At 40.9% G+C, this 22,481-nt stretch overlaps 1 protein-coding gene across 4 annotated transcripts in view; it reads left to right on the top strand.

Annotated features, from left to right (window-relative positions):
- The window catches only part of RNF38 (ring finger protein 38), a 95,166-nt gene that overhangs the window by 26,705 nt on the left and 45,980 nt on the right, over positions 1-22,481 (top strand). The window contains exon 1 of one of the 4 annotated variants that reach the window (XM_085212716.1): positions 2,241-2,295. The exons of the other annotated variants lie outside the window; for them this stretch is intronic. Within the exon in view, the coding sequence (XP_085068842.1) occupies positions 2,256-2,295 (40 nt within the window). The 5' untranslated portion in view covers positions 2,241-2,255. Of the gene's footprint in view, positions 1-2,240; positions 2,296-22,481 lie in introns of those variants that run through there. 4 annotated transcript variants of the gene reach the window in all.

The raw sequence follows: 22,481 nt of genomic DNA, 5'->3' as shown, positions 1-22,481 counted from the left end.
ATCCACATGACTGTTCTGAGGTCTGCTGTGTGGAGCAGTTTATGCATTGTCCTCATTCTGCAGAATGAAACTTCTGGTGAGTTCTGTCAGAAATAAAAAAAAATGGAGAAACTGAAGATATTTTTGAAGCACAATATTTGGAATTACTCTAAGATAAATCTGGGATTTTGAATTATTTGCTTTGTAATCTTTGAGCTGCATGGGCAGTCTTAAGATAGCTTTCTAATACTCATTTGTTATGATGATGCCTTACAGTGTGTAATCTTTTTTTCTTTTACTACACTTCAGCTTTGCGTCCAGATAAGGCCCTGGATGATGCTGCAGAAGGAATAGGGGTGCCTCAGGAGAGCATTTCTCTAGAAACTCCATTTCATGTGGGGAAGCGAGCAGTGACTGGGACAGAGCTTTCCAATAGGAGAATGCCTAGATGACTGTGAAGGTGGGAAATGCCATGGCAACTGAATTCTGTTCCTGCTTCTGATGCCTAGCATCAAGAAATAAACCAAGCATCCTACACTTTTTGCAGGAGCTCTTTCTTTTTCCCTTCTTGGATATTCATTGTAATCCTGGGCCTGCTTTTGCAGAGGTCTGGGTGTGTCTCACTGCAGCTGAGATTCATGAAAAGAAGTTAGGAAACAAGCCTGCCAACAGGTTGCACTGAGTACTGGAGGATCAGACAGAAAAGCAGGCCCAAATGTGCCAGGACAGGTTTTTGTAAAATGGTGTCAGAGGCTTGTGGTGGACTGGTTAATATCATTGAGATCTGAGGTAGGACCACTGGGGTATCATGGTGAGACTCAAACATGTTCAGTGTTCAGACAGGGCCAGCGTGGTGAGCAGCACTGAGCTTTGAAAGATGTGGCAGGATGGGAGTAGTGGGTGACCCTTCTCTCTGTGCAGTGTCCTGTCACTGGGCAGGGTGCTGGAGGAAACACAGAGATTTCCACGCTGTCACAACTCGCAGAGGGTTGAAAATAGTATTGTGCAAACCATAGTAATTCAACCACTTCCTGAAGTTCGCTTCTCCTTTATAATGTGATTTTGCTGTAGGGCCATTTAAAAGATTTGAAAAACTTCTGCTTTCTCACAGCTATAATACTTATTCTTCTATTGAATGTAAAACCAATGAAATAGTTTATAATTGTTTAAAGAGTGTTGCTGACTTTAGTTGGATGTGATTGTTCACATTTGATTTTCCTACTGTGTCCGGGTAAATATCTTGCTCTTCTCACTGAAGATGTGTAACAAGTTGAATGGGATCCACTGTTTTTCTTTTCTGTACCTTCCTCATTGGCAGAAGCAGCCTCTTAAGCCACTGTGTATTTGTGAAGATATAGCTGAAGATTATAGTGCCAGGAGACTTAAGGATCCTGTAGGCCATTAAATGTATTTCTTCTATCCTGAGATCAAGTTCCCCCCATGCCTCTTTAAATTTATTTTATGATCTGTTAGCTATAAAAGATAATGAAAAGGGAAATACCCTTGCAGCATCTGAGTGAGTTTGGGAAAGAACTTTCTGCAGGCTTTTCTTTCACAAACATGGTAAATACATTCTTACTTTTCCTTAGTTTGGTAAATGAGCCGCAGGCTGTCTTGTTTCTCTGCAATATCTCTAAGTAACTCCATTTCCCCTGCTAACATAGTCATTTGTAATAGCACTGGGTTTAGTGTGCTGCAGGGTCCAGCTAACGTATAACATGTTAAGTTCTTGTTCCTGCTTCCCTGATAACAAAGTCTGGCCTTCACAGATGTTTAGGTGACAAAAGCACTGTATACTGTACTGGTTATTATAAGCAGAAGCAAGTCAGCATGGCAACATAAGCGTTATGCCTTTGCCCAAGAATGCTGAAGTTGCCAGGATGTCTTAGAAGAATAAGCAGCTTGACCTTGTGATTGACTTTGAGTTAATGGTGGTTAGAGCAGAATTTGGGAAATGATCACTTTTGTTTTGGTATATGCTGGCTGTGGCTGTAGAAAACTGAGAGTATACTATTTATCTCCATTTGTTTAGGGAAAAAAAAAAGGCATCTATCCTTAGGCCATGTCCTTCTTTATTAATCCTTCATTTCAATGAGTGGCAACTATGAGAAGCTTCAAGATCAAATGCAGTAAAGGATCTTTCATGGTCTGTACTTCCAGTTTTCTGGCAGCTGGTAACAGGCAGTGATCTCATTATCTGTAATCATTTTTGATCTACAGCTGGCTATGGCTCCAGAGCTGACACAGAGACTGTGCAGAAACATGATGAGTTAAGTATGCAACTGCACAATGCTGACAGGTGTCCTGAGAGAAGTAGTGAGTAATTGCTCTCTGCTTATTTTCATCAAACCAATGTTTGTAGTCTGCTATCCCTTAATTATTTCTTCTGTATGCTGAAAAGTGCTATGCTCACTTCATGGCTTGGTCGCTATTGCTGCATGTCTCTGTGCTGTCTGCCAGATTTGAAGCATAACATGTTTTAAACCATCAACTCCTGCTGCTCTGCATCTACCTCCTTCACAAATTCAGCTCTCTGTAAACTTCACACCATATTCCTTGAAGCCTGGTGAAAGAGAGAAGTATATTCAAGTGTAACTGGAACGTATCTTGAGTATATTTCCACCACCAATTTACTTGGTCCAAAAGTTTCAAGACTTGCTCTGGCATCTTCCTTGAAGACGAGCTGTTCAAGACAAGCTGCTTAGCAAACGTTGTGAGTTGTGTGACTCCAGCTAGCTTAATTTCAGCAGGCTGATCATGGGAACGATGTGCTGAAAGTCAGCCAAAGTGCTTGTCATATGTACAGATCCTTATTCCTGTGCCTTGATAATTTGCTCCATTAATTGCATGCTTTATAGTGAAGCAAGAAGTGATTCAGTATGTGTGTGTGTTGATTCTGGAAAGGTCACAAAATAGGGTTCAGTTTTTGTTTGTTTCCTTATCAAACAGAGTCGTGTGTAGGGCAGAAAAGACTTGCTTGATTGCAAGCAAAATTCTCATGGAACTCATAATGTCTGGTAAGAATAATAACAATCAGTAACATGGTAAAAAATAATGAGGGCCATGTTAAATTCACTGATGCTCACAAAAGACTTCACAAAAAAGATTTTTTAGTCTTAACTAATGAATTTAGTGTGTGCAAGAGGCAGGGACTCTTTTTTTCTGAGCAGTGTGGATACTTAATCTTTTTACTCTTCTGAGAGAGGGGTATCTCTAGATTTTCTGGTTGTAGGTTCCAGGAATTTTAAGCTCATAAGAAACAGAATTTTTGGTGCAGGAACCTGCTAATATATACAAGGGTTTTGTTTGTTTGTTTTCTTTTTATTTTTGCTTTTTTTGAAAAAGAAACATTTTTAATCTAGAAAATGTGAAGAGTCATTGCTTGCTTGCTTCCAATAGTTCTTATTACTAACATTGGATCACAGTGCTGAATTATACCTTTTGCAAACAAGAATGTAGCAATAAGCAGTGTTGTAATGAATCTCCTTAGCACAGATTTTAAGACAGAAGGAAGAGCATTTGTATATGTGAATTCCTTGTTTACATTGATTACATCTTTGGCATTGCTTCCGTTTGTTTTGTAGTCACACTGAGTCCTCCTGTTAGCAACTGTTTGTGGTGTTCTTACTTAAACCTTAGCAGAAATCAGCAAGCTGAACAAAAGGGATCATGTTGTGGAAGGCCTTCGTAATGTTTCTAAGTTCTAATAAGCAATGGCTGTTCCAGCCTGTAACCCCCTCTAATGCTGTCTGCATACCAGCCAAAAATAATAGATTGTGCATGCCTAAAATTGTGGATTGAGAACACTCACCACATCCCGGCAAGGTCAGCAAGTTTCTCCCAAATCACGTTTTTTTTTCAGAAGGGAAAAAGCAACTAAACATAGTTGTTGCTAGTTCTTTCATTGATCTTTGCTAAGGTTAAATTAAACAGAAATTAGAAACATGTTTTGTAAATTCACTGCTTTTCATTGTTTAAATGTGTGTAATTGGGACACTGTTATTTGATTATATATTTCTTGTCCTCCAATATATTCCTAGTGAATTTTTTTTATTTTTTTTATTTTTTTTTTTAGTAGGACTGTATACAGGACACATTGCGAATACATACTGTGGGATGTGTTTGCTACTACTGGATTTTTTTCATTATTTTCTGAAAAATGAAAATTTTCCGAGGCTAAGAGAATTGTGGTTTTGGAACACTGATATTTTCTGCTGCCTCAGTATATTCCCACTTTTAAGCAAGGAGATAGTGTATCATGTTCCTGCATCCTCATTTGTGAGTTAGGTACTATCTTGAGAAATAGCCAAAACAGCTAAAATGTAATCAAAGTAATTGTACTGCCATTACTCGAGGTGATTTGTTGTGGAATTGAGGACAAGAAGCAATGGGCACAAACTGGAATACCAGGTAGCATGCCTGTACCGTGCAGGTGGCAAGAGCACTTGTACGAGTTACCTAGAGGCTGTGGAATTTCCTCTTTTCAGATCTTCAGTAGTCACCTGGACATGGTCCTGGGCAACCTGCTAGAGCAGGGGTTGGGTAAGATTCTCTTCAGCTGCTGTTCGACTTCAGCTAAAGACTGTGGATGAAGATCAGGTTAGGTAGAGCTCCTGCCTCTGTATAAGGCCTATTCTTATGGGCAGAGGTGGAAAGCAGCTTCCCATGGTAATTTCTTCAAAGGAGAGAGAAAATTGAAGAAAGTATCCATTGCTGTTATAGCAGTTACTTCTCAGGAATATACAGGCTTAAACTTCATTTCTTTTTTTCTCTTTGACATTGTCAGCTGCTGTTATAGTTTGGAATTAAAATAAAAACTTCCCACAGATCAGAAATGCTATTTATTGACAGTCCTACTAACATGCAAGCTGGAATATTATAACAAGAAGTGAGAGGTACACTTTTGTTTGAATGGCTGGATTTGTCATCCTGTTGATAACTTCTTCTGTTGTTGAAAATTATAATTCATCTAAAGCTTTGCCAGTTGGTGAGTGTACTCTCATTTTTTAACATTCTGGAAAAACTTCTGCTTCATGGAGAAAAAAGGATGGTTGAAAGATTTGTGACAGCCAGAGAGTGAGAATTACACCTTTGCGGACAACATAAATCTACCTAACCATTGTTTAGCTGGCTCAAAAAACAGCTGCCTTTATTGCAGAGGGGTCTTGTTTTGTGTGAAAGTCCCTTTAAAGGCAAGGTAATACAATTTTTTTCCCATCCTGCTTTGTCAAGAATTACCTGGCATCTGGGTCTGACATTTTGCCTGATGAGGATTATTAGTTCTTAAAGTTCTTTAAAGAAGGAAGATGTAGCTTTTAGAATAAATAGAAAAGTTATTTGAAAAAATTTAGTACTTCTTACAAATCAGTGAAGTGAACATCTATGTTCTGCATCTGGAGTGGCTAATAGATGAGGTGGTCTAACTAAGGCACGTATTCAAATGTGTCAGCAGTGTAAATTGCTGACCATTCAGGAAAATCTGCTCATTTGTTCTTTGATTCAGTGCTGAGGTAGCACTTTCCCTTGCAAGAACTTTCTCCCTTTAATGTGAAAGAAGAGCTGCTGGAAAAAGTCTCCCGTGCCATTACAGAGGAATGTACAAGGCAAAAAGATCAGTTGGGCCCATTTTTTGTTCTACGAGCAGCTGTTGTGAAAGACTAGATATGAGATTTTTAGGTGTTTTAGTAGCAAAAGTGATTTTAAAGAGAAGTGACTTGCTCACTGAAAGTCGCATAGGCAGCCTGCACCAGAGATTTTCACAAGGAAATGAATGCTGGGCTTCTTTGCAGAGCTATTGTGAGACAGTAGTGGAAGAATTCCTACACAAGAGCAGAGTTCTTTAGAAAAACTAGCCACATCCGACTCTGCTACAGCTAGAAAGAAGTTCTTCAGTGTCAGACACTATGACAAATTCGCCTTTGTTAGTGAAGATGATGTTACTGAGTGAACAATTTTCCTGTGCCCTGAAGATGTGCTGGTTTTGTTCATTCTGGAGAAAACTCCAGGGAGACGTTGTTACAGCCTTCCAGTACTTGAAGGGAGCTTATAAATAGGAGTGAGACTGGCTTTTTACACAGTCTCATACTGATAAGACAAGAAGGAATGGTTTTATACTAAAAGAGGGGAGATTTAGGTTAGATATTAGATGGAAATCCTTCACTCGGAGGGTGGTGAAGTGCTGGTAGAGCTGCCCAGAGAAGCTGCGGTGCCCCATCCTTGAAGATGCTCAAAACCAGATTAGATGGGATCCTGGGCAGTTGAGCTGGTGAGGGGCAGCCCTGCATACGACATGGGGGTGGAACTAGGTGGGCTTTAATGTCGTTTCCAACTCAAATCATTCTATGATTCTGTGATTCTATATGATCACTTCAGGCCTAGCTGTTCTGTGCCTGATTGCCAACAAAAACACTTGGTGGAGGTCCTGTGTTTTGATACATGGTCATTGCAGCCCCTCTGGCTCTGTCCAGAAGACATAAAAATCACAGATTTTTTCTTGTCATGTCTGCTATTTAGTTCATGTAATCAAATGTTGGGAAAGTTGGTGAGGGTGGAGTTTATTTTAGAGGTAATCCAAACTGCACATGTTCTGCAACAGACTGTGCTGTGGTTTTTAAAGGAAGCAAGGTGAAATGTTTTTTAATTCTGGTTATTCTGGTACTTTCTGTGAACTGCTCCTCTGACAAGAGAGCTCCCCAGCAGCTCAGCAATATTTATTGCCTGCTGGCTGAGTCGGAGCCCCCACTGACCAGACCAGGAGAGCTGTGCCAGAACTCCAGGCCTACTTCCCCAAAGTGTGCTTGCCCACCAACTCGTGTCACACTGTGATTTACTAGTACCAGGTCTTGTTTCCAGTGTCCTCTTTGCGTGAGATCCAGGGAGAAATTCTTCAGGCTGTGGGCAGGCTTGTCAGCTGCAGCTGCTGAGTTCTGCTGGCTAATGCCCTGGTACAGCAGCTTTAAAAAGACACTATGCTGTTGTTGGAATACTCTTTGTGTGTCCTGTTACACTTAAAAGGATTTTAAATTTTGTTTGTCACTATTGCTCCTTGACAGTGCAGCCTCTTCCTCCAATAGCAGAGGCTGTATCTTGTATTGGAAAATGTTTATCTCTTAACTGAAGTGCTCAAGAAGCTCACTTTAATGAATATGGAAACGGAAGGCTAGGCCACGTTTCTTAAGAGCTTGGAAGAGCTCAATAACACTATTTGATAGAGCCAAATCATAACTATAAAACACTGCTTTTCAACACAGTCACTACCTTTAGCTGATTTCTGCAGATGAGCTGATCAAGACTGAAATACGCCACCTACCACCTCACTGTGTGACATCCACTGTTTGGTCTCCATAAACGTTCATCAACCATCAGTGAATGTCTGTGTGTGCCTTTCTTTCCTCATAGAGGAATTCAGTGACACGCCTTCGCTCCATCCACGTTTCCATGTCAGCTGCCATTCTGTCAGAGTGCCCCTCCGCTACCATTGGTCACATTGCAACAACATGTAATGCAATATTGGTGGGAAGGTTCCACCTCTACTGCCGTACCGCCAACACCTGTGGGCCAACATCATAAAACACGAGGCACTACTTTTGCGGCAGCCTTTGTGGAATGCACCTCTGTCATTGGAATGTTTTGGTGAACATTCTTCATTTCATGGGTTATTTTTTCTTGAGGGAGAAAAGTAGCCAGAGGTGGTAGTTTAAAGTGCGTTAACCTCGATGACAAAAATATTCCTTGCTTTAAAAATGGACCTGTCCCACTCCTCAAAATTCAGCCAGAAACTTGTGTTCTCATTCAGCCTGTTCTCAGCCATGCTCACATGTAACTGGTTGGATGGTGTTGCCAACAGGTGTCTCATCAGTTTCTCTTTTACTGACTTCTCTGGAATTTTATGTACGTGCTGTTTTGTTTCGTTTTGTTTCCATTCCCTAACTTTTGCTCTTGGTTCTAAGGCATGCAGAGGTGATGCTGACCATGGGAGCATACAGAGATGATGTGTGTCCATTAGCTCCTCAGTGAATTAGCGAGGCCTTCTACGGAGGATTTGATTCCTGTGGTGTGAGTGGGTGTAAGCCTTAGGGAAGTCCTGCAGGTGGCCCCAGAGACCCGGCTTGGTCAGTGCTCCTGGGGAGCCCCGCCGGCAGTCACTGGCTGGCACGGATTTCCATAATAAACCAGGAGTACTGGCAGAGTACTGCCAAAACCAAATGATTTTGACTGATTGGCGGATTCCAATTTAAATGCTGAGTGAGAATTTTTCCTAACTAGCTCTATTTCTGACCCTCAAATTCTGCTTGCTGGTTCCTTGTTTTTAATGCTCCTCTGCTTTTTGTGGGCCTAAATGGCTACAGTACTACAGTAATTGACTTCCAGTGTCCCTCTGCTCAGATGGTATGAGGGCGTTTGGAGTATGTCAGCTGCAGTGTTTTGCAGCTCGTAAAGCTTTTGAATTGTTGTGGAAGTCCTCTTACTATCTTCCATCTAGGAGAAAGCAGGAAAATTTCTTCCAGCTGCCTCTCAGATCTTAGATGAATGATCTCTCCTGAGGCTAGTAGCCATCCCACGTGCTAATAAATTATTTTGAGTGCTGGGGTACCACAGGATTATTTATTGTTCTCATTAACTAGGAGCCTTGCATTTTATCAGTGAATTGGTCTGCGGTGAAACACACATTTCTCTGATGGAGAAAATCCACAGAGATTTGGGCTGCATCACACATCTTTGTCAAAATTCACAGAAAATTAAATGTATAGTAGTTGTGTAACTTGAAATACTGTTGCTTGTGTTTGAGAACAGTGCAAACTAAAACCTATGAGAGGTCAAGTGCGTGTTCATTTTAGCGATCTTTGCGTATATTGGGAGTTTTTGCTCATTGCAGAGCAGCTGAATGAACAACCTTTCCCAGACCTACCGGACAAGTTGTAGACCTGTAGTAGTAATATGTGATTCTTTTTTGTTGGGAGGTATTAAAGGCTCCCAGACTGTCAGTAAGGCAGCTTCTGTTACTGTAGGCATATCCTCCAGGTGTATATAGTGAAGAAACTTGACTAGCTGATCCCTGTTGTCTAGTGTTAATTAAAGCTGTGAGTGAGGGAAGCAAACAAAATGTAGGCATTCATTCCTTTAAGCGCAGACAACAAACTAAAACACACTGGGGTCATGTGAAAGCTTTGCATGATATATCAAGAGAAGTTGTAAAGCCTGCAATGCTCAGGCTCCAGGAATCTGATTATCTTTTGTGATGAAATGACTAGATCTGTGGAAGCTGGGTGAGCAGAGGCAGTTGTCTGCCATGTTTCCTAGCAAGGTAACTGATACGGTTTCCCATGGCGTTTTTGTATCCAAGGTAGGATGGTACAGTGTGGATGGGTGAAAAACTGAATGATGAAAAACTAGCAAGAAATTTGAGGCTCGGAGTAATGATTAGTGGAGGCTGAGGGACTGAGTCTTGTTTGGCTGGCAGACAAGACGGCCAGGGTAGTTGCAGTCTGTCTCTACCATGGAGGAGCTGGCCAAAGGTCATACCCAGGTCTCTTCTCAGAAGAAGGGCAGGAGAATGAGAAACAGTGATTGCAAATTGAATCACATCATAAATTGATAGCTTAAGCTATTCTATTACATAGTTTCTGTCCAGAACATATTTTCATGTGGGCTTACCTATTAGGGATAGAGCAGGCTTTAAACTTCCCCATAATGTTTGTGTGGGATCATCTAACTTCTCCTGTAGCATACAGTTTATCTAATTAGCCTAGAGGAGTCTCTGATGGTGTAGGCAGGTCATAAAATCAAAGAACAGCCCAGTTTCAGAAGAGACCTATTGAGATGACCTCGCCTAGACAAGCTGCCAAACATACAGCCCAGCTGGATTTTGAATTTCACCAAATCCTGAAACAAGTTTCATGGTGTCTACTGTGACTTCTACTGTGCAGGCAAAGCCTGTTGTTATTGAAAAAGGCTGAATTGTGTATTACAGAGCCAAATAGAACAGACTTTTCACAAACTATTTGGTCCAATTTTGATTATTTGTTTGTGTTGGTCTCTCAATAATTAACACCATGTTTTTACCCGGCCTGTAATTCTGCCACGTTGTGTGCATTTGAATGACACTTGGATCTGGGGAGGCAGGAAGGGGAATTGTCTTTTCTTCCCTCATATGTGAACAAAATGCATTATCTTCAGAATGTTCCATGTTGATCCTTGTGGAGGGATCAGAAGGAAGGAATTTGAATGACCAGCAGTCTTTCTGAAATATTGCTTATTGATCAGGGAAATTTTTCTTGTCTTCCTTTGTCTTCCCAATGGGAGAAGCATGCAATCTCCAGCAGTTAAGTGCTTATCATATAGAAAAGCTGTGGATTGCCCTGTGCATTCTAAATTCAAGTCATTTGAGAAAGATCTATATTCATAGCTGTCCAATGTACACAATTATTATGTAATTCTGAGGTGATTACAGCCCTTGGTTCCAAGCTGGAATTAGTAAATGAGATGCCAACTTTGGTATGTCATAGCACTAGAACGACTTAGGAGTCGTCCAAAAGATATCGCTTGAGTCACTGGTATTAGAGATAAATAATATATAGTATTGAAAAGAATCTGGGAGAGAATGATTTTTGTCCTAAATACTGATCTGTTGCATTACTATTTAGTCTGACTCTGACTCTTTCCTTGTTTTTGAGCATGTGTACCTGATGTTGAGGTATATAGGCAGTATGTACATATTTATTTATTCGCTAATCTTTAAAAGCTGCATTTCTTTCTGCTCTATATGAACTGTTATGTGTAACACTAGAAATAATCAACTTTAGTTTGGAGCGTTTTTCCTCATTTGTTTACTTGAAGTATCTGACAGCAGTGGTATGGAATCTTAACTTTTCACCCCTGCATCTCCCTCAGCAATTTCCGGCTGACTTTTGTGTGTCTTTCTTTCATGTATCTTTCATGTATCTGTAGAGCAAGGAGGATTTATTTTTTCCTCCTTAGATGAACAAGGATTTATTTTTTCCTCTTAGATGAACAATCACAGACCCCGCTCAGCAGCTGTTTGAGGTGAAGGTGCTTGTGTAGTACCGAGTGCTGTTTTCTACTCATTCTTTTGTAAATGGTTAGGTAGAAAATTGTGTGTATTTCTTAAAATGACGTGAATGGTTTGTGTGAAGGTGTAATAAGGGAGTCAAAATAGTTGAAAGGCTTTTAACTGCTGAAAAGACAAGGAGTCGAAGTTTTCTTGCTGTTCCTTATTGTAGAGATGTAATGAAATGGACAGCCTTTGTGCTTTACTCAAATAACAGGCAGCCCAACCCTTGTGTACAGATCCAATTCATAGCCATTTTCTGCTTTTGAAACAGGAATTAAGATGCAGGGAGCTTGCTGCCCAGATCTTGTGTCATCCATGGGTGTGTGAATGCTGGACTGCTTTACTGATTTTATCAACAGGATAACTCAAGATGCTTACCAACACAGAGGCTGCTGCTCATCTACATAGCATGGAGCAAGCATTGTGAGGGTTGTGAGCTCTAAACCCCTTCAGCTGCAATCACAAGAGGATCGTTTCCCCTTCAAAGAGCTTAAGTAATGATGTGGGATAAAATTCTGAGCAAAGGCTCTGTGCATGTTTGTCTGCTGGGATGAGCAGAGAGGGTGATCAGTTGTTTTTACCTTGGTTTGCTTCAAGGTAATGCTTGGAGATAAAATGTTGTATTTTGGCTGCATAGAGCAGATTGAACTGGAGTGTGATCTGGGGGAGATGGATGCTGCATGCACTTGCTTTGTGCTATCTGTCTCATGCCTTTATACAGAAATATTTTCAGTTCTTCATCCGCTAGGGAACATTGTAGGAATGAGACATGATAATTGGTATTGTTGCACAGAAGCAGGTGTTCTTTCAGGCTCCTGTCATGCACCAAATCTTCTTTATAGAAGTCTTGAGAGACAGGAATCAACTTCAGGCATTTTTTCAGTGTGTTTCTACATTACGACTTGAGCTCTTTGGCTTTTCTTTGTGTGTAGGTTGCTTACAGTTCTATTTCTGTCCTTGCTTAGTAGCTGGGTCCCCTTGCTTTCTGCTCCACCTGGGACATGGGCTGCATGTACCTGTGCAGAAAAGGACCCATCAGCATATGGTGAAGCTGTTGCGTTGGCATGATTTTGGCTTGCTTTGAATTAAATAAAAATTCAGAGAAGTAAAAACCCTGAAAAACAAGTCTGCTTGTGGCATTCAGATTGTGAATTTTTTTACTAATTTTTTTTTTACTAATTTTTTTACTTTTCCTAAACACTAAACAGCAGAGGACTGCAACAGATACTGTTCTTAAGTGTTGAAGATGTTGTTTTCATAGAATCATAGAATGGCTTGGGTTGGAAGGTGCCTCAAGGATCATGAAGCTCCAACTCCCCTGCCACAGGCTGGGCCACCAACTTCTACAATTAGTACTAGACCAGACTGCCCAGGGTCCCATCCAAGCTGGTATTGAATATCTCCAGGGACAGGACAATCACAGCCTCTCTGGGCAACCTGTTCCAGCTCCTCACCACTCTCTCTGTAAAAAAATTTCCCCTGACATCCAACCTAAATCTTCCCTCCTTCAACTTCAAACCATTTCCCCTTGTCCTGCCTTTCAAAGAGTTGACTCCCCTCCTGTTTGTAGGCTCCCTCAGTCACCATGTCAGCTAATTTTCCTAAGTGATTCTTGTCTTCCCAAATAATCAATTTGCAAATGCAATTGGGTGTCCTTTTAGGCTGGATTTTTTTTTTTGTTTGCTTGTTTTTTGTTTTGTTTTGTTTTGTTGTTGTTTGTTTTTTGTTTTTATTACTATTACCAAAGAATTGGGTGGTTGGTAGCCTTCCCTTCCTTGTGAAGCACAGCAAAATGTCCTGCAAGTCTCACGTGTGTTTTCATGGTTATGAATCACACATTAGAATCTGTATTGCTTGAGGGAGAGCATGTTGTACATGAAGCAAATGGCTAAATTATCATTCTCCTCTTTCTCAATGATTTACAGAGCATATGGTTGCTCACTGCAGATATGATTTGTACCCTGCAGAAGTAAGGGCTTAAGAGAAGGTCTAAAACACTGCTGAGTGTTTTTTCTATTTTTACCTGTATGTAAGTCTTTTCATCCCCCTTCCTATTTGTTTCTGCATTTGAAGTATGTGAAAGTGTTGTCATTTCAAGGTTCAAATGTTAGCTTTTTTTTCTTCAGTTTCTCCAGTTAAGGCAGGAAGGTCAAAATGATTCCCAGTACCTGTCCCACTGCAGCTGGAATACCATAGATTTAATTTCATGTTTTAAAATCCTACTTCTGTTGCTTTAATTAATACACTTGTACCTGGTTCATCTGTGGTTCTAGTTTTTTTCTTTAGGGCAATGTATGATAACGTTAGGGGAAACTCTAATCTGACACCTGCTTTCTTCTCTTTATTATGATAAAAGAATTACTTGAATGAGGTCAGGAAAAAAAAATTGCTCAAAGAGGGTGAAGTATAAAAACTTAACCAAATGAATCAGCCTGATTAAGATATTAACTTTGTATAATTTTACTCATAGTAGAATAACAGGGCTTTCTTTCTGGAGCTCTGAGTAATGAGATCTGATTACATTTGACGGATACTAGGAAAAGCATCTCCATGAGCTTCGGTGTCCTGGGTAGACTGAGAGATACAGAATGCCAGCCTTAATTTTTACTGCATCTCCTTCTCCTTGTTATTTATTTATTTATTTATTTGTGCTTGTATTTTGCTCTTTAACAAGTGAGGGGAAAAAAAAACCACCCAAGGGAAAAAGCAAAGGTAGACACGGATATGGCTATTGTGCATTCTCCATCTTGTCCTTTCTCCAAGTCTAGCACCCAGGAGGAGGCTGTCCAAAATAATGAGACTCATATGTAAATGAGTCTCAAACTTTTTTGCAGTTGTACTTTTTGAGAGGAGATGGTGGGTGCGTGGGATCCTTTTCCCCACCCTTCCTGTCAGTAGTAAAATGAAAGGGCAAACTTTGTCTGTTCTTTCCTATTTTTCAGCTCCACCAGATGACACACTGGCTTTTTTCAGATTAGCTTACAATGCTGCCTGTGTACATGGCAACCCTTTCCTCTCTGAGAAAAGGAAACAAAATAAAAAGGGGGATGGCATAGTATAGCGATTACTTCCTTCACTCTGACTGTTAGCTGAGATTCATGGGTGTGCCTTGTAGCGACGCTAACATAACAAGCCCTTAGTGTTGTCAGTTGGAACTTGGCCTTCTGAACAAACAGACTCATGAAATTGATGCATCCTGCTGGCACATAATGTATGAAATTGTTGTGTTGTGCTGCACTCACTCTTATTGCTGTCGTATTTGGGTGCCTTCCTTTCTGTGAGTGGGGTAGTCTCAGCTGCTGATTATTTGGGGCTTTGATTGCTTTTGAATCCCCTGCACAAAGTCCAGTTTTCAGCTGTACTGTGATGTGGATGTTTTCTCAGAAGTATTCCGGTGGCAGGCAATGGGACAAGTCAGATAACTGTTCTCTCCTCTGCTTTTCCTGGCTTGGTACTTATGTCAGTCCCAGTGCTGGTAGTTTTGCGTCTACTGAGTTGTCTGGCACCACGTCCAACTCCCTCACAGTGCCTGGCAGGTGTGACTGTTGTAGTACCCTGAGATGGAAAGTGCTTCTGGAATAAGTGCTGCAGTAACCACAAAACCCATCTATGGCTGCTTTATGGAGAGCTCAGATACTGGCAACACGTTTTTTCTATACTGCTGCCTATGTTCTGTCTGTTGTTTTGGACATGACTAATACAGGAGAGGATCATCTCTCCTTCAAGCCAATGCTGCTAAAAAGACATCACATAGGCCTGATCTCCAGACTCAAGTTTTCACCCAGGCAGGATGTGCTTTCCAGACCAATGCCAGTTCTTTAGGCCTCTGAAACTTCTTTGTGGCCTGAAATGCATCTGAGAGTCGTGCAGTATCCCCACTACTCCCATGAAGGGAAAGCCCATGGTGACTGTAAGCTGCACGTGTTTTATGGCTGATAAAGTGGTTTCTCTTGATGTCTACTGCAAAACATATACACCAGTATAGTTTGTCACCCTTTCAGTGGCCAATCCAATGAATCTGTAAGGTGGTCAAAGCCTCTTTCAGATGCTTGCAACATGCCAGGGCTCAAGCAGCTCTGCACTGTGGTCTCCAGTGTATGACACTACAGCCTCTGTCACTGAATATAGCACCATTCAGAGGCTAAGGTAAGCTTAAAATTAAATTTTAAATTTTAAATTCAAATGTGTGTGTCACGGCTGCAGTAAAAGAGTTCTTCATATTTCTCGCAAACTTTGCTTTGTGTGCAAAGAGCTTCTTGGGCATAGCAGGCTTAGGCAGAGGGGAGGAAGGGGTAGACTTCAGATTGGATGTTGCACTTTATGTCCTCAGTGATTGAACATGGGTTTTCAGTGAGTGGTTTTAAGCCTATGTGATACATTGAACAGCATGACATAAAGGTGGAGTGAGAAAGGATTTGTATGAAATTGCAGGCTGTTCAGAATCTTTCTGAACAGTAATACTGTTGTGAGAGAGAAGCAGAATTTTGGAGTGCAGCACAAGAGAGCAAGCCTCTTTCTTTTGGGGATTATTTATGTCAGCAGCCAAGGAGAGTTCTCACATCCTGCTTTGAAACCAGGGACCAGATGCTGAGGGCCTCTGGGCTCCAGCTGAGCTCTCCTGAGCTGTCAAAGGGACCTCCAGAAGGAATTCTGGGGGGTATCTGCAAACATTCCACAGAAGACAGCCCTTACTTCTCAGAAGACATGCTGCAGTTTGGGTTCTTGTCGTTGGTACATTTCAGTGGCAACTGGGTTGGCTTGCAGTTGTGGGGAGAGGGCAGATAGAGTCTGCATATAATTTTTTGCTGTTGTCTCAGACTTCTCTTTGCAGGTCTGTTAGTGTGCATTTTATCACGAATTTTCAAACAGAGAAGTTGCAAAAAAGTGTGTTTCACTGTTCTCTTGACTTCAGTATTTGAAAGAGTCTGGGAGAAGGCAGGACTGGCAGACTAAGCTGTGTTGAGTAATTAAATATATTTAAGTACAAACTGAATTTTGTGATCCAGTCATAATATAAACATGAGGAACACTTGTGAAGTCTTGAAAGAACAAAAACAGCAGGTGCCAGAATCACAAGGGAAATGAGAGATAAAATTTTTACACAATATCAGAAATGTTGTTAAGCAGGCATTTTATTATTCCTGGTACTTACAAAATAAATGTAAATTGATAAAAAAGTTCCTGTACATATCTCAGGCTTATTTTGGAGACTGGCAGCTAAGACAGAATTTGTTATGAACCTTGCTGCTTAAAGACATTTCCTGAAGCAAGACTTCTTTGGATATGAGGTTTCTCCCCATGTAACTTTGCATTCTTAATATTCCAGATTTCAACTCAATAAAGTCAATAGAGTGAGGACAGCACTGCAGCAGATGCTGTCTGTTCACCATCACTGTCCAGGACAATTGCATTTCCCTTTCAATGTGTGCCCAGAAATGTGCTCAAAGGGAACTCGCTCTGATTTCACCAACAAAAGGGAGGCTGACCATTCCACTGGTCCCCTAATTGTTCTTTTGGCCTTTCTTTGAAGATGGGTGCAACATCTGCTTTATGTCTAGTCACCTCTGATGATCTTCATGATGTTTCAAATATGAGAGCTTCCCTACTGACATTGTCCAGAACCCTTGGATGCAACAGGTTTCGTCAAGTTTTGTGCAGAAATCCCTGACTCTGTCTTTGTTTGCCAGCGGTCATTCTTCTCTCTTTGAACCCTGTTCTAACTACAGATATTTTAAGGAATTTTTTGTTGAAGAAGGCACTGAGTACCTCTGCCTTATCTACATCTGTTGTGGCTAAAATGAGCTGCTGTAACAGTAGTGTCCCACATTTTCTTTGTTCAGCCTTTCGCTGTTAATGTAGCAGTAGAGACTTGTTAGAATCATAAAATCGTAGAACGGTTTGAGTTGGACAGGACCTTTAAATATCATCTACTCTAACCTCCTGCCATGGGACGGAAATCTTCCAGTAAAGCAGATCACCCAAAGTCCCATCAACCTTGTTATCCTTATAATACCTGTAGTTCTTACCTGCTTTCTTGACATCAATCCTGCATGGCAGGCAGTGTTTTTGCATTCTTCTTTTGTAGTCTTGTCATGCTTTCATATCTCTTACACTGCCTTTTTGCAGTAGAGGTCCACCATTAGTCCTTCCTTGGCTCCTGATATGTCTCCTTGACTTTGTAAGTATTGGAATAGACTATTCTTGACATAAGAAAATGTCTCCACAGACCTGCCAGCTTTCTTGTGATACTCTTACCCTTTGTAGCTACTTCCAGTAGGGTCATACCTGCCACTCTCCAAGTTAGTTCTACTGAAGTCTGTGGTCTGTACCCTGCAATGGTACTTACCCACTGCCCTGAGAACTTTGAAATCCCTTGTGTTGTGGTCACTACTACTACAGCTGCCAGTGATTTTTATGTCCTTACTCAGTGCATCTCTGCTCTTGAATAGCCAGTCCAGCCATGCTCCACTTCTAGTTAGCCTATATAGTACCTGTATCAAGAAGTTCTTCAAGTGTAGAAATCTCCAGTGTGTCCCACCTGTTTTGTTACCCCTTCTGCAGATGTCAAAGGGATAAAAATCCTTCATAAGAGCCAGTGCTGTGATCAAGAGCAATTCTCTGTTTAACCATTGCTTCATCTAGGGAAATTAACAAGGATTCTCTTGATACAATGATGTGTTTACTGTCCTGATTCAGACTCATAGTATCTCACCCAGCTCTTGTCCCCTGGAAGAGCTCCCTATATCCAAAATGCTATTTTGTATAAAAGCCCACATCTCTTTAACAGCATCTGTCTGCCAATCACAGCACTCAGTGCTTCAAGCTTCACTCAGTTGTTCCATTCACATCATGTTTTGTGTCAGTGTAGGGTTCTTTTTCCTCCTGACTGTTCCCAGGCTGTGTTTGTGCAGGCATATTTGAGGCAGGTGTTCCTTCAGTTTGTAACAATGCCTCTGAGGTGCCTCTCATTCCTGCCACTGAATCCTTTGCTACCACTATCTCCCAGTTCTTATCTTAATTCTCCCTTTATTTTGGAGATGTTGTGAAGCTGTAAAGTAATTTAACTGGTGTATTGCCTTTACAGATGCTACTGTGCATCAAAACAATTGTAGCAAGTGTATATCCTGGCACTATTCATGCTCACCATTGCATCCAGTGATGCCCAAATCTTCAGGCTGCTGGCCTACCTATTGCCTGAATTTAATACTGCCTTCAGTTTCCTGGATCTGCTAGCCACATTTGGGACAACTTACTGCATGTTCATAACACTTCTGTGTTCTTTTGGAGTACTGGTAATGCTCCCTGTGCATGCTGAATGGTGCTGTGTTCAGCACAGCTTGCCATGACTGGGAAGCATTTGACTTCTGCACACTTGTAACAGCGAGTTTGAGAAGCCTGGAAAAGTTTACAGTGGGGTCTCCCAGGAAAACTGGTTTTTTTGTTTTGCTTGAATTTTGTGACCAGCTTACACCAATACTTTTTTGCCCATGTCTGTTTCTAATACTGTTGTTTTCTGCCACCTTTGCCTAAAAATAGTGGCTGGAGTGTCTGTGTAACATCTGACATGATATCCCACTCATAGAGTTCAGTGGCTTATTGCAAGGAATACCCTGTTCTGAAATTCTCCTTGTGGTTCACCTTGCTTTTGGTCTAACCTGCAGATGAGCTCTCGCTCTGTGTTGTGGTGCTGCCTTCTGACGATAGGACCATGCATGATTCTTGCCTAGACCATAGGCTGTATACACCCTTTATGCCAATGCCTGTCCAAAAATGATAAATGCCTTGCATTCCACTGTGCCCTAGGATGGGATCTTTGTGCAGTGCCATTCTGGTATGGCTGTGTATTCAGTTTTGTTCTCTGCATAAGGGAAACAGTACAGCAATCAAAGAAGATTCAGAGTGGTGTGATGCTTATTTAATGGAAATAGAGGTTTTTTAAAAAATAAGGATCCTTTTTGGCTTTTTGTTGCAGCAAAGATTGCTATTTGCATGTTGATCTAAAAACTCTACAACCAGACAGTAAGAACAGAGGTGGAACCAAATGCCTTACTTCGATTCTGCTAAAAAAGCTGCCTGAGAACCTTCCTCCAGCAGAGAGAACTCTAGTTTTTCTACCTGCTCTGCTGCTGTTCGTGCCACATTTCCAACAGGTTAAGCAACTGATTTGCAGAACTGATTGCCAGAAGCTGGCAGAATCTTTTGTGGGAAAAGTTTTCTCTTGTGAAAAGGAGGTTTCCTGTGATGTTTGTGTTTTTTGTTGATAAGTTTTGTTGGTTTTTTTTTTTTTTCCAATTCTACAAGAAAGGGAGGAGAAGAAAATATTTGGTTCCTGAACTCAAACCTTAAGACAGAATCAACTTTTTCAAGAAACCTGTTAACAGCTGTTCCCATTACTAGTGCTGTAGTAAAAGTAATTGCTGCGCTCTCCCACTATAATCTCTCTCATGGCAGAGCTTAGTGCTTTGTGGTAAAAACAGACTGCAGGCAATGAATCTTGGCATTCCTGGCCAGAGCCCAGGGATATGCAGCTGCCGTTTGTTTTTTTGTTTGGGTTTTATTTTAATTTTAAAGCATCATTATATTTGGATTTGTAGGAGCCCAGGTATTAGAGGTTTAATGTTTTTGACCAGTGTTTTTGGTTCCTACAGCTATTTTGTTTATGTAATAATTGCTGGGTCATTAAATCAATAATATAATCTAATTCATTTCCATTATATGTACACAATCTTAAAATTTTACTTGACTGTTTACTGTCAGTTATCTAAGCAAAGAGGACTTTTCCAGGATTTGTTTTATGCCCATTTTAATGCATTTTGATGCCTCCCTGAATGCATAAAACTGCAGAAACAGATGTGGGCAAGCACACACTTTATCATAGCTGATGAAGAAGGAGCTGTGGCTCCAGCAACTTGTTTTTACCTGTGTACACATGCAAGCAGTTTCAATAAGGCTAATAGCACAGTGTACGTAGCCGTCCTGGGCTGGGCCTCCTGCCATGCGAGCGTGTGCATGCCTCTGGTTGTTCTTCGTTCTCTTCAGCTCTTGCTGCAGATGTCTTGAAATGATCTCAGTGATTTGGGCAGGGGATAAAAAAGAAATCTCTACTTGTGAATTACTTGGCAAGAGGGTGTTTTTGAGAGGAGCCTCTTCAGTAGATTTTTACCATACAGCTGTAGGTATCTCTGTTTCCAGTTCTGATTTTCCTTGTAAGCTCATACAGTTTTAATAAGTGGCAGATAGTGCTTGTACTTTAAGTAAGGCTTAGAGTCAAGGAACACAATCAGGAATAGTTGTGTTTGGACAATCAATCAACAAGATTTTGTTTTGCATGACAGGGGCCTGCTAGTGTGTATTTTCTGGTGTAACTGTGAAACCAGGTCCCCAGTGCCTTAGATGGGCAACAACACTTTTTTCCAATAAAAACTGTTATGTCTAAAAACTCCCTTTACCCTAAGTCTTCTTTTAAAACATACCGTATACATTGGTGTTGGTGTTGGTTTTGTTTTTGTATGTTTGTTTGTTTGTTTTAAGTTTATGCTCATGTGTGTTATCCTGTCCTTTTAAAGTCGATGGTGAAGTAATAATCTCAAAATTGTAATTTATATCAAGCTACACATTGTGTTCAGGCAGCTCCCAAGTAGGACAGACTTTCAAACAGGTGGAGAAGAAATAAAAACACGAATAAAAATTGAAATAAAAATTGAGCTGCCTAACATATGATAAACATGACCAGTTTCACCTGGTGTGCATTTTGGTTTTGTTGCAGTGCTAGGCGCAGCAGCACTAGGAAATGTTTAAAGGTAGACTCATGCTATGAATGTTTTGTCAATGAAGGATTTCAGCTTTGCTGTTGTTTGGCTGTCTTTCATTTCAGTTTTTCCAAGGAAACATGATAATGCAGTGACAAAATGGTATTCATTACGTCAAGGGGGATTTATGTTAGTAAATTCCTCTTGGTTATAAACAAAATCAAAGTGGATTTAATCCTTAGGTCAGAGACTAAAGTCTTCCCTATGTTGAACATACTTTTGATGCTTACAAAACAGATAATAGGTTAAGTTATTCTTTTCATTCTTCTTGTATTGTATCACTGTACAATAGTTAGGAAAGAGCAGGAATGCTCTTTTTCCCATACCAGAGAGTTAGATTGCAGCTGTAGTTTGCTTAGAGTTGTATATGAGACAGTCTCCTTAACAACCATGCTTGGTAATTTTAGGCCAGCTTTTCGGGTGATGTCCCTGCTGAGCATGGAGCTGAGCAGTGCCAGGACCACTGACACTAAGAGAGGCATTTGTGCTGCTGCCTCAGGAGTCAGCACGTACATCTGCTGCAGACCAACGGAGGAAGCAGTGGCATGGTCCTAGGACTTTGTGCATGAGTTGTTGGTCATACGTGTTTCTGGTCATTGCCTGTATATCTCAGCCTAAGAGCTGTAGGAGGAGGCGCAGAGCAAGGCCCAGCAAGTGTCCTGCGCTTGGTCCTGCACAGCTGCGTAGCATGGGCCTCTGCAAGGGAGCTCAGAGAGAGAGCACCTCCAAATTAAACATCTGAGCCACTGAATCATTTACATTCATTTTAACTGGACTGTTCTAGTAATCAGCCTGTGACCATGTAATAGTCACCTTGCGCTCTGATAATTGGTCCATTGAACTGTTAGCTGTTACCTGTTGCGCATCTAGTCCAACCCCAGTAACAAATTAGCAACTTGTTCTGCATTTCCAAGAAGCAATCCAGTTACATTTTACAGCTTCATAACTTAGAGATAAATGCTTCCCATTGTGCCTTTGTGTGGATTAGGGCATGCTTGAGTTGCATAACACGCATTTTCAAACGTGTCAAAAGATACCATGCATGTATCTGACACCCTGACACACCTGCTCCTACAGTGGTATTTGTGTGACTGCCCCTGCACCACAGCCCTGTCTAAGGTGGCAGTTAAACAGAGCTGGACCAGTATGTTAGGACACATCAGCTAATGGAGAAGCACGTTAGTCAGTGATGGAAGTGCACAGAGTCAGGGGATGAAATCACAAGCTTTGTACATACTTCTGGCAGCTGAAAAGCAATAAACACCAATGTGTGTAAGCTTTATTTTCTGCTTTCAAAAGAAAAAAAAATCTCAAACAAAATCTTCAGACCAGCACACACACACACACACACACACACACAAAGAAAGAAAGAAAAAGAAAAAATCCTTCTCTCAAAAGCTAGGCTGCATTGGTTTTAATTAATTTGAATTGGCAAGTAGGATGCCAACATCTATTTGAGTGATGTTTTTCAGTTTATTTTTTTGAGTGTTATACTAAAGAATATTTGATTCTTGTTAGTTAATAGCTGTGACATTTCCAACCAAACATAGCTTTTGTTACTTACTTTGCTATTTTTTTTTTTTTGAATAAATTTTGTGAAAGCTTGCAGGGATACTTGAGTA

This window comes from Meleagris gallopavo, chromosome Z, assembly GCF_905368555.1.
Source record: "Meleagris gallopavo chromosome Z, MGAL_WU_HG_1.1, whole genome shotgun sequence".
In the NCBI taxonomy this organism is placed as follows: Eukaryota; Metazoa; Chordata; class Aves; order Galliformes; family Phasianidae; genus Meleagris; species Meleagris gallopavo.
Note: the sequence above shows the minus strand (reverse complement) of the source record. Positions and strands in the feature narration are given on the sequence as shown.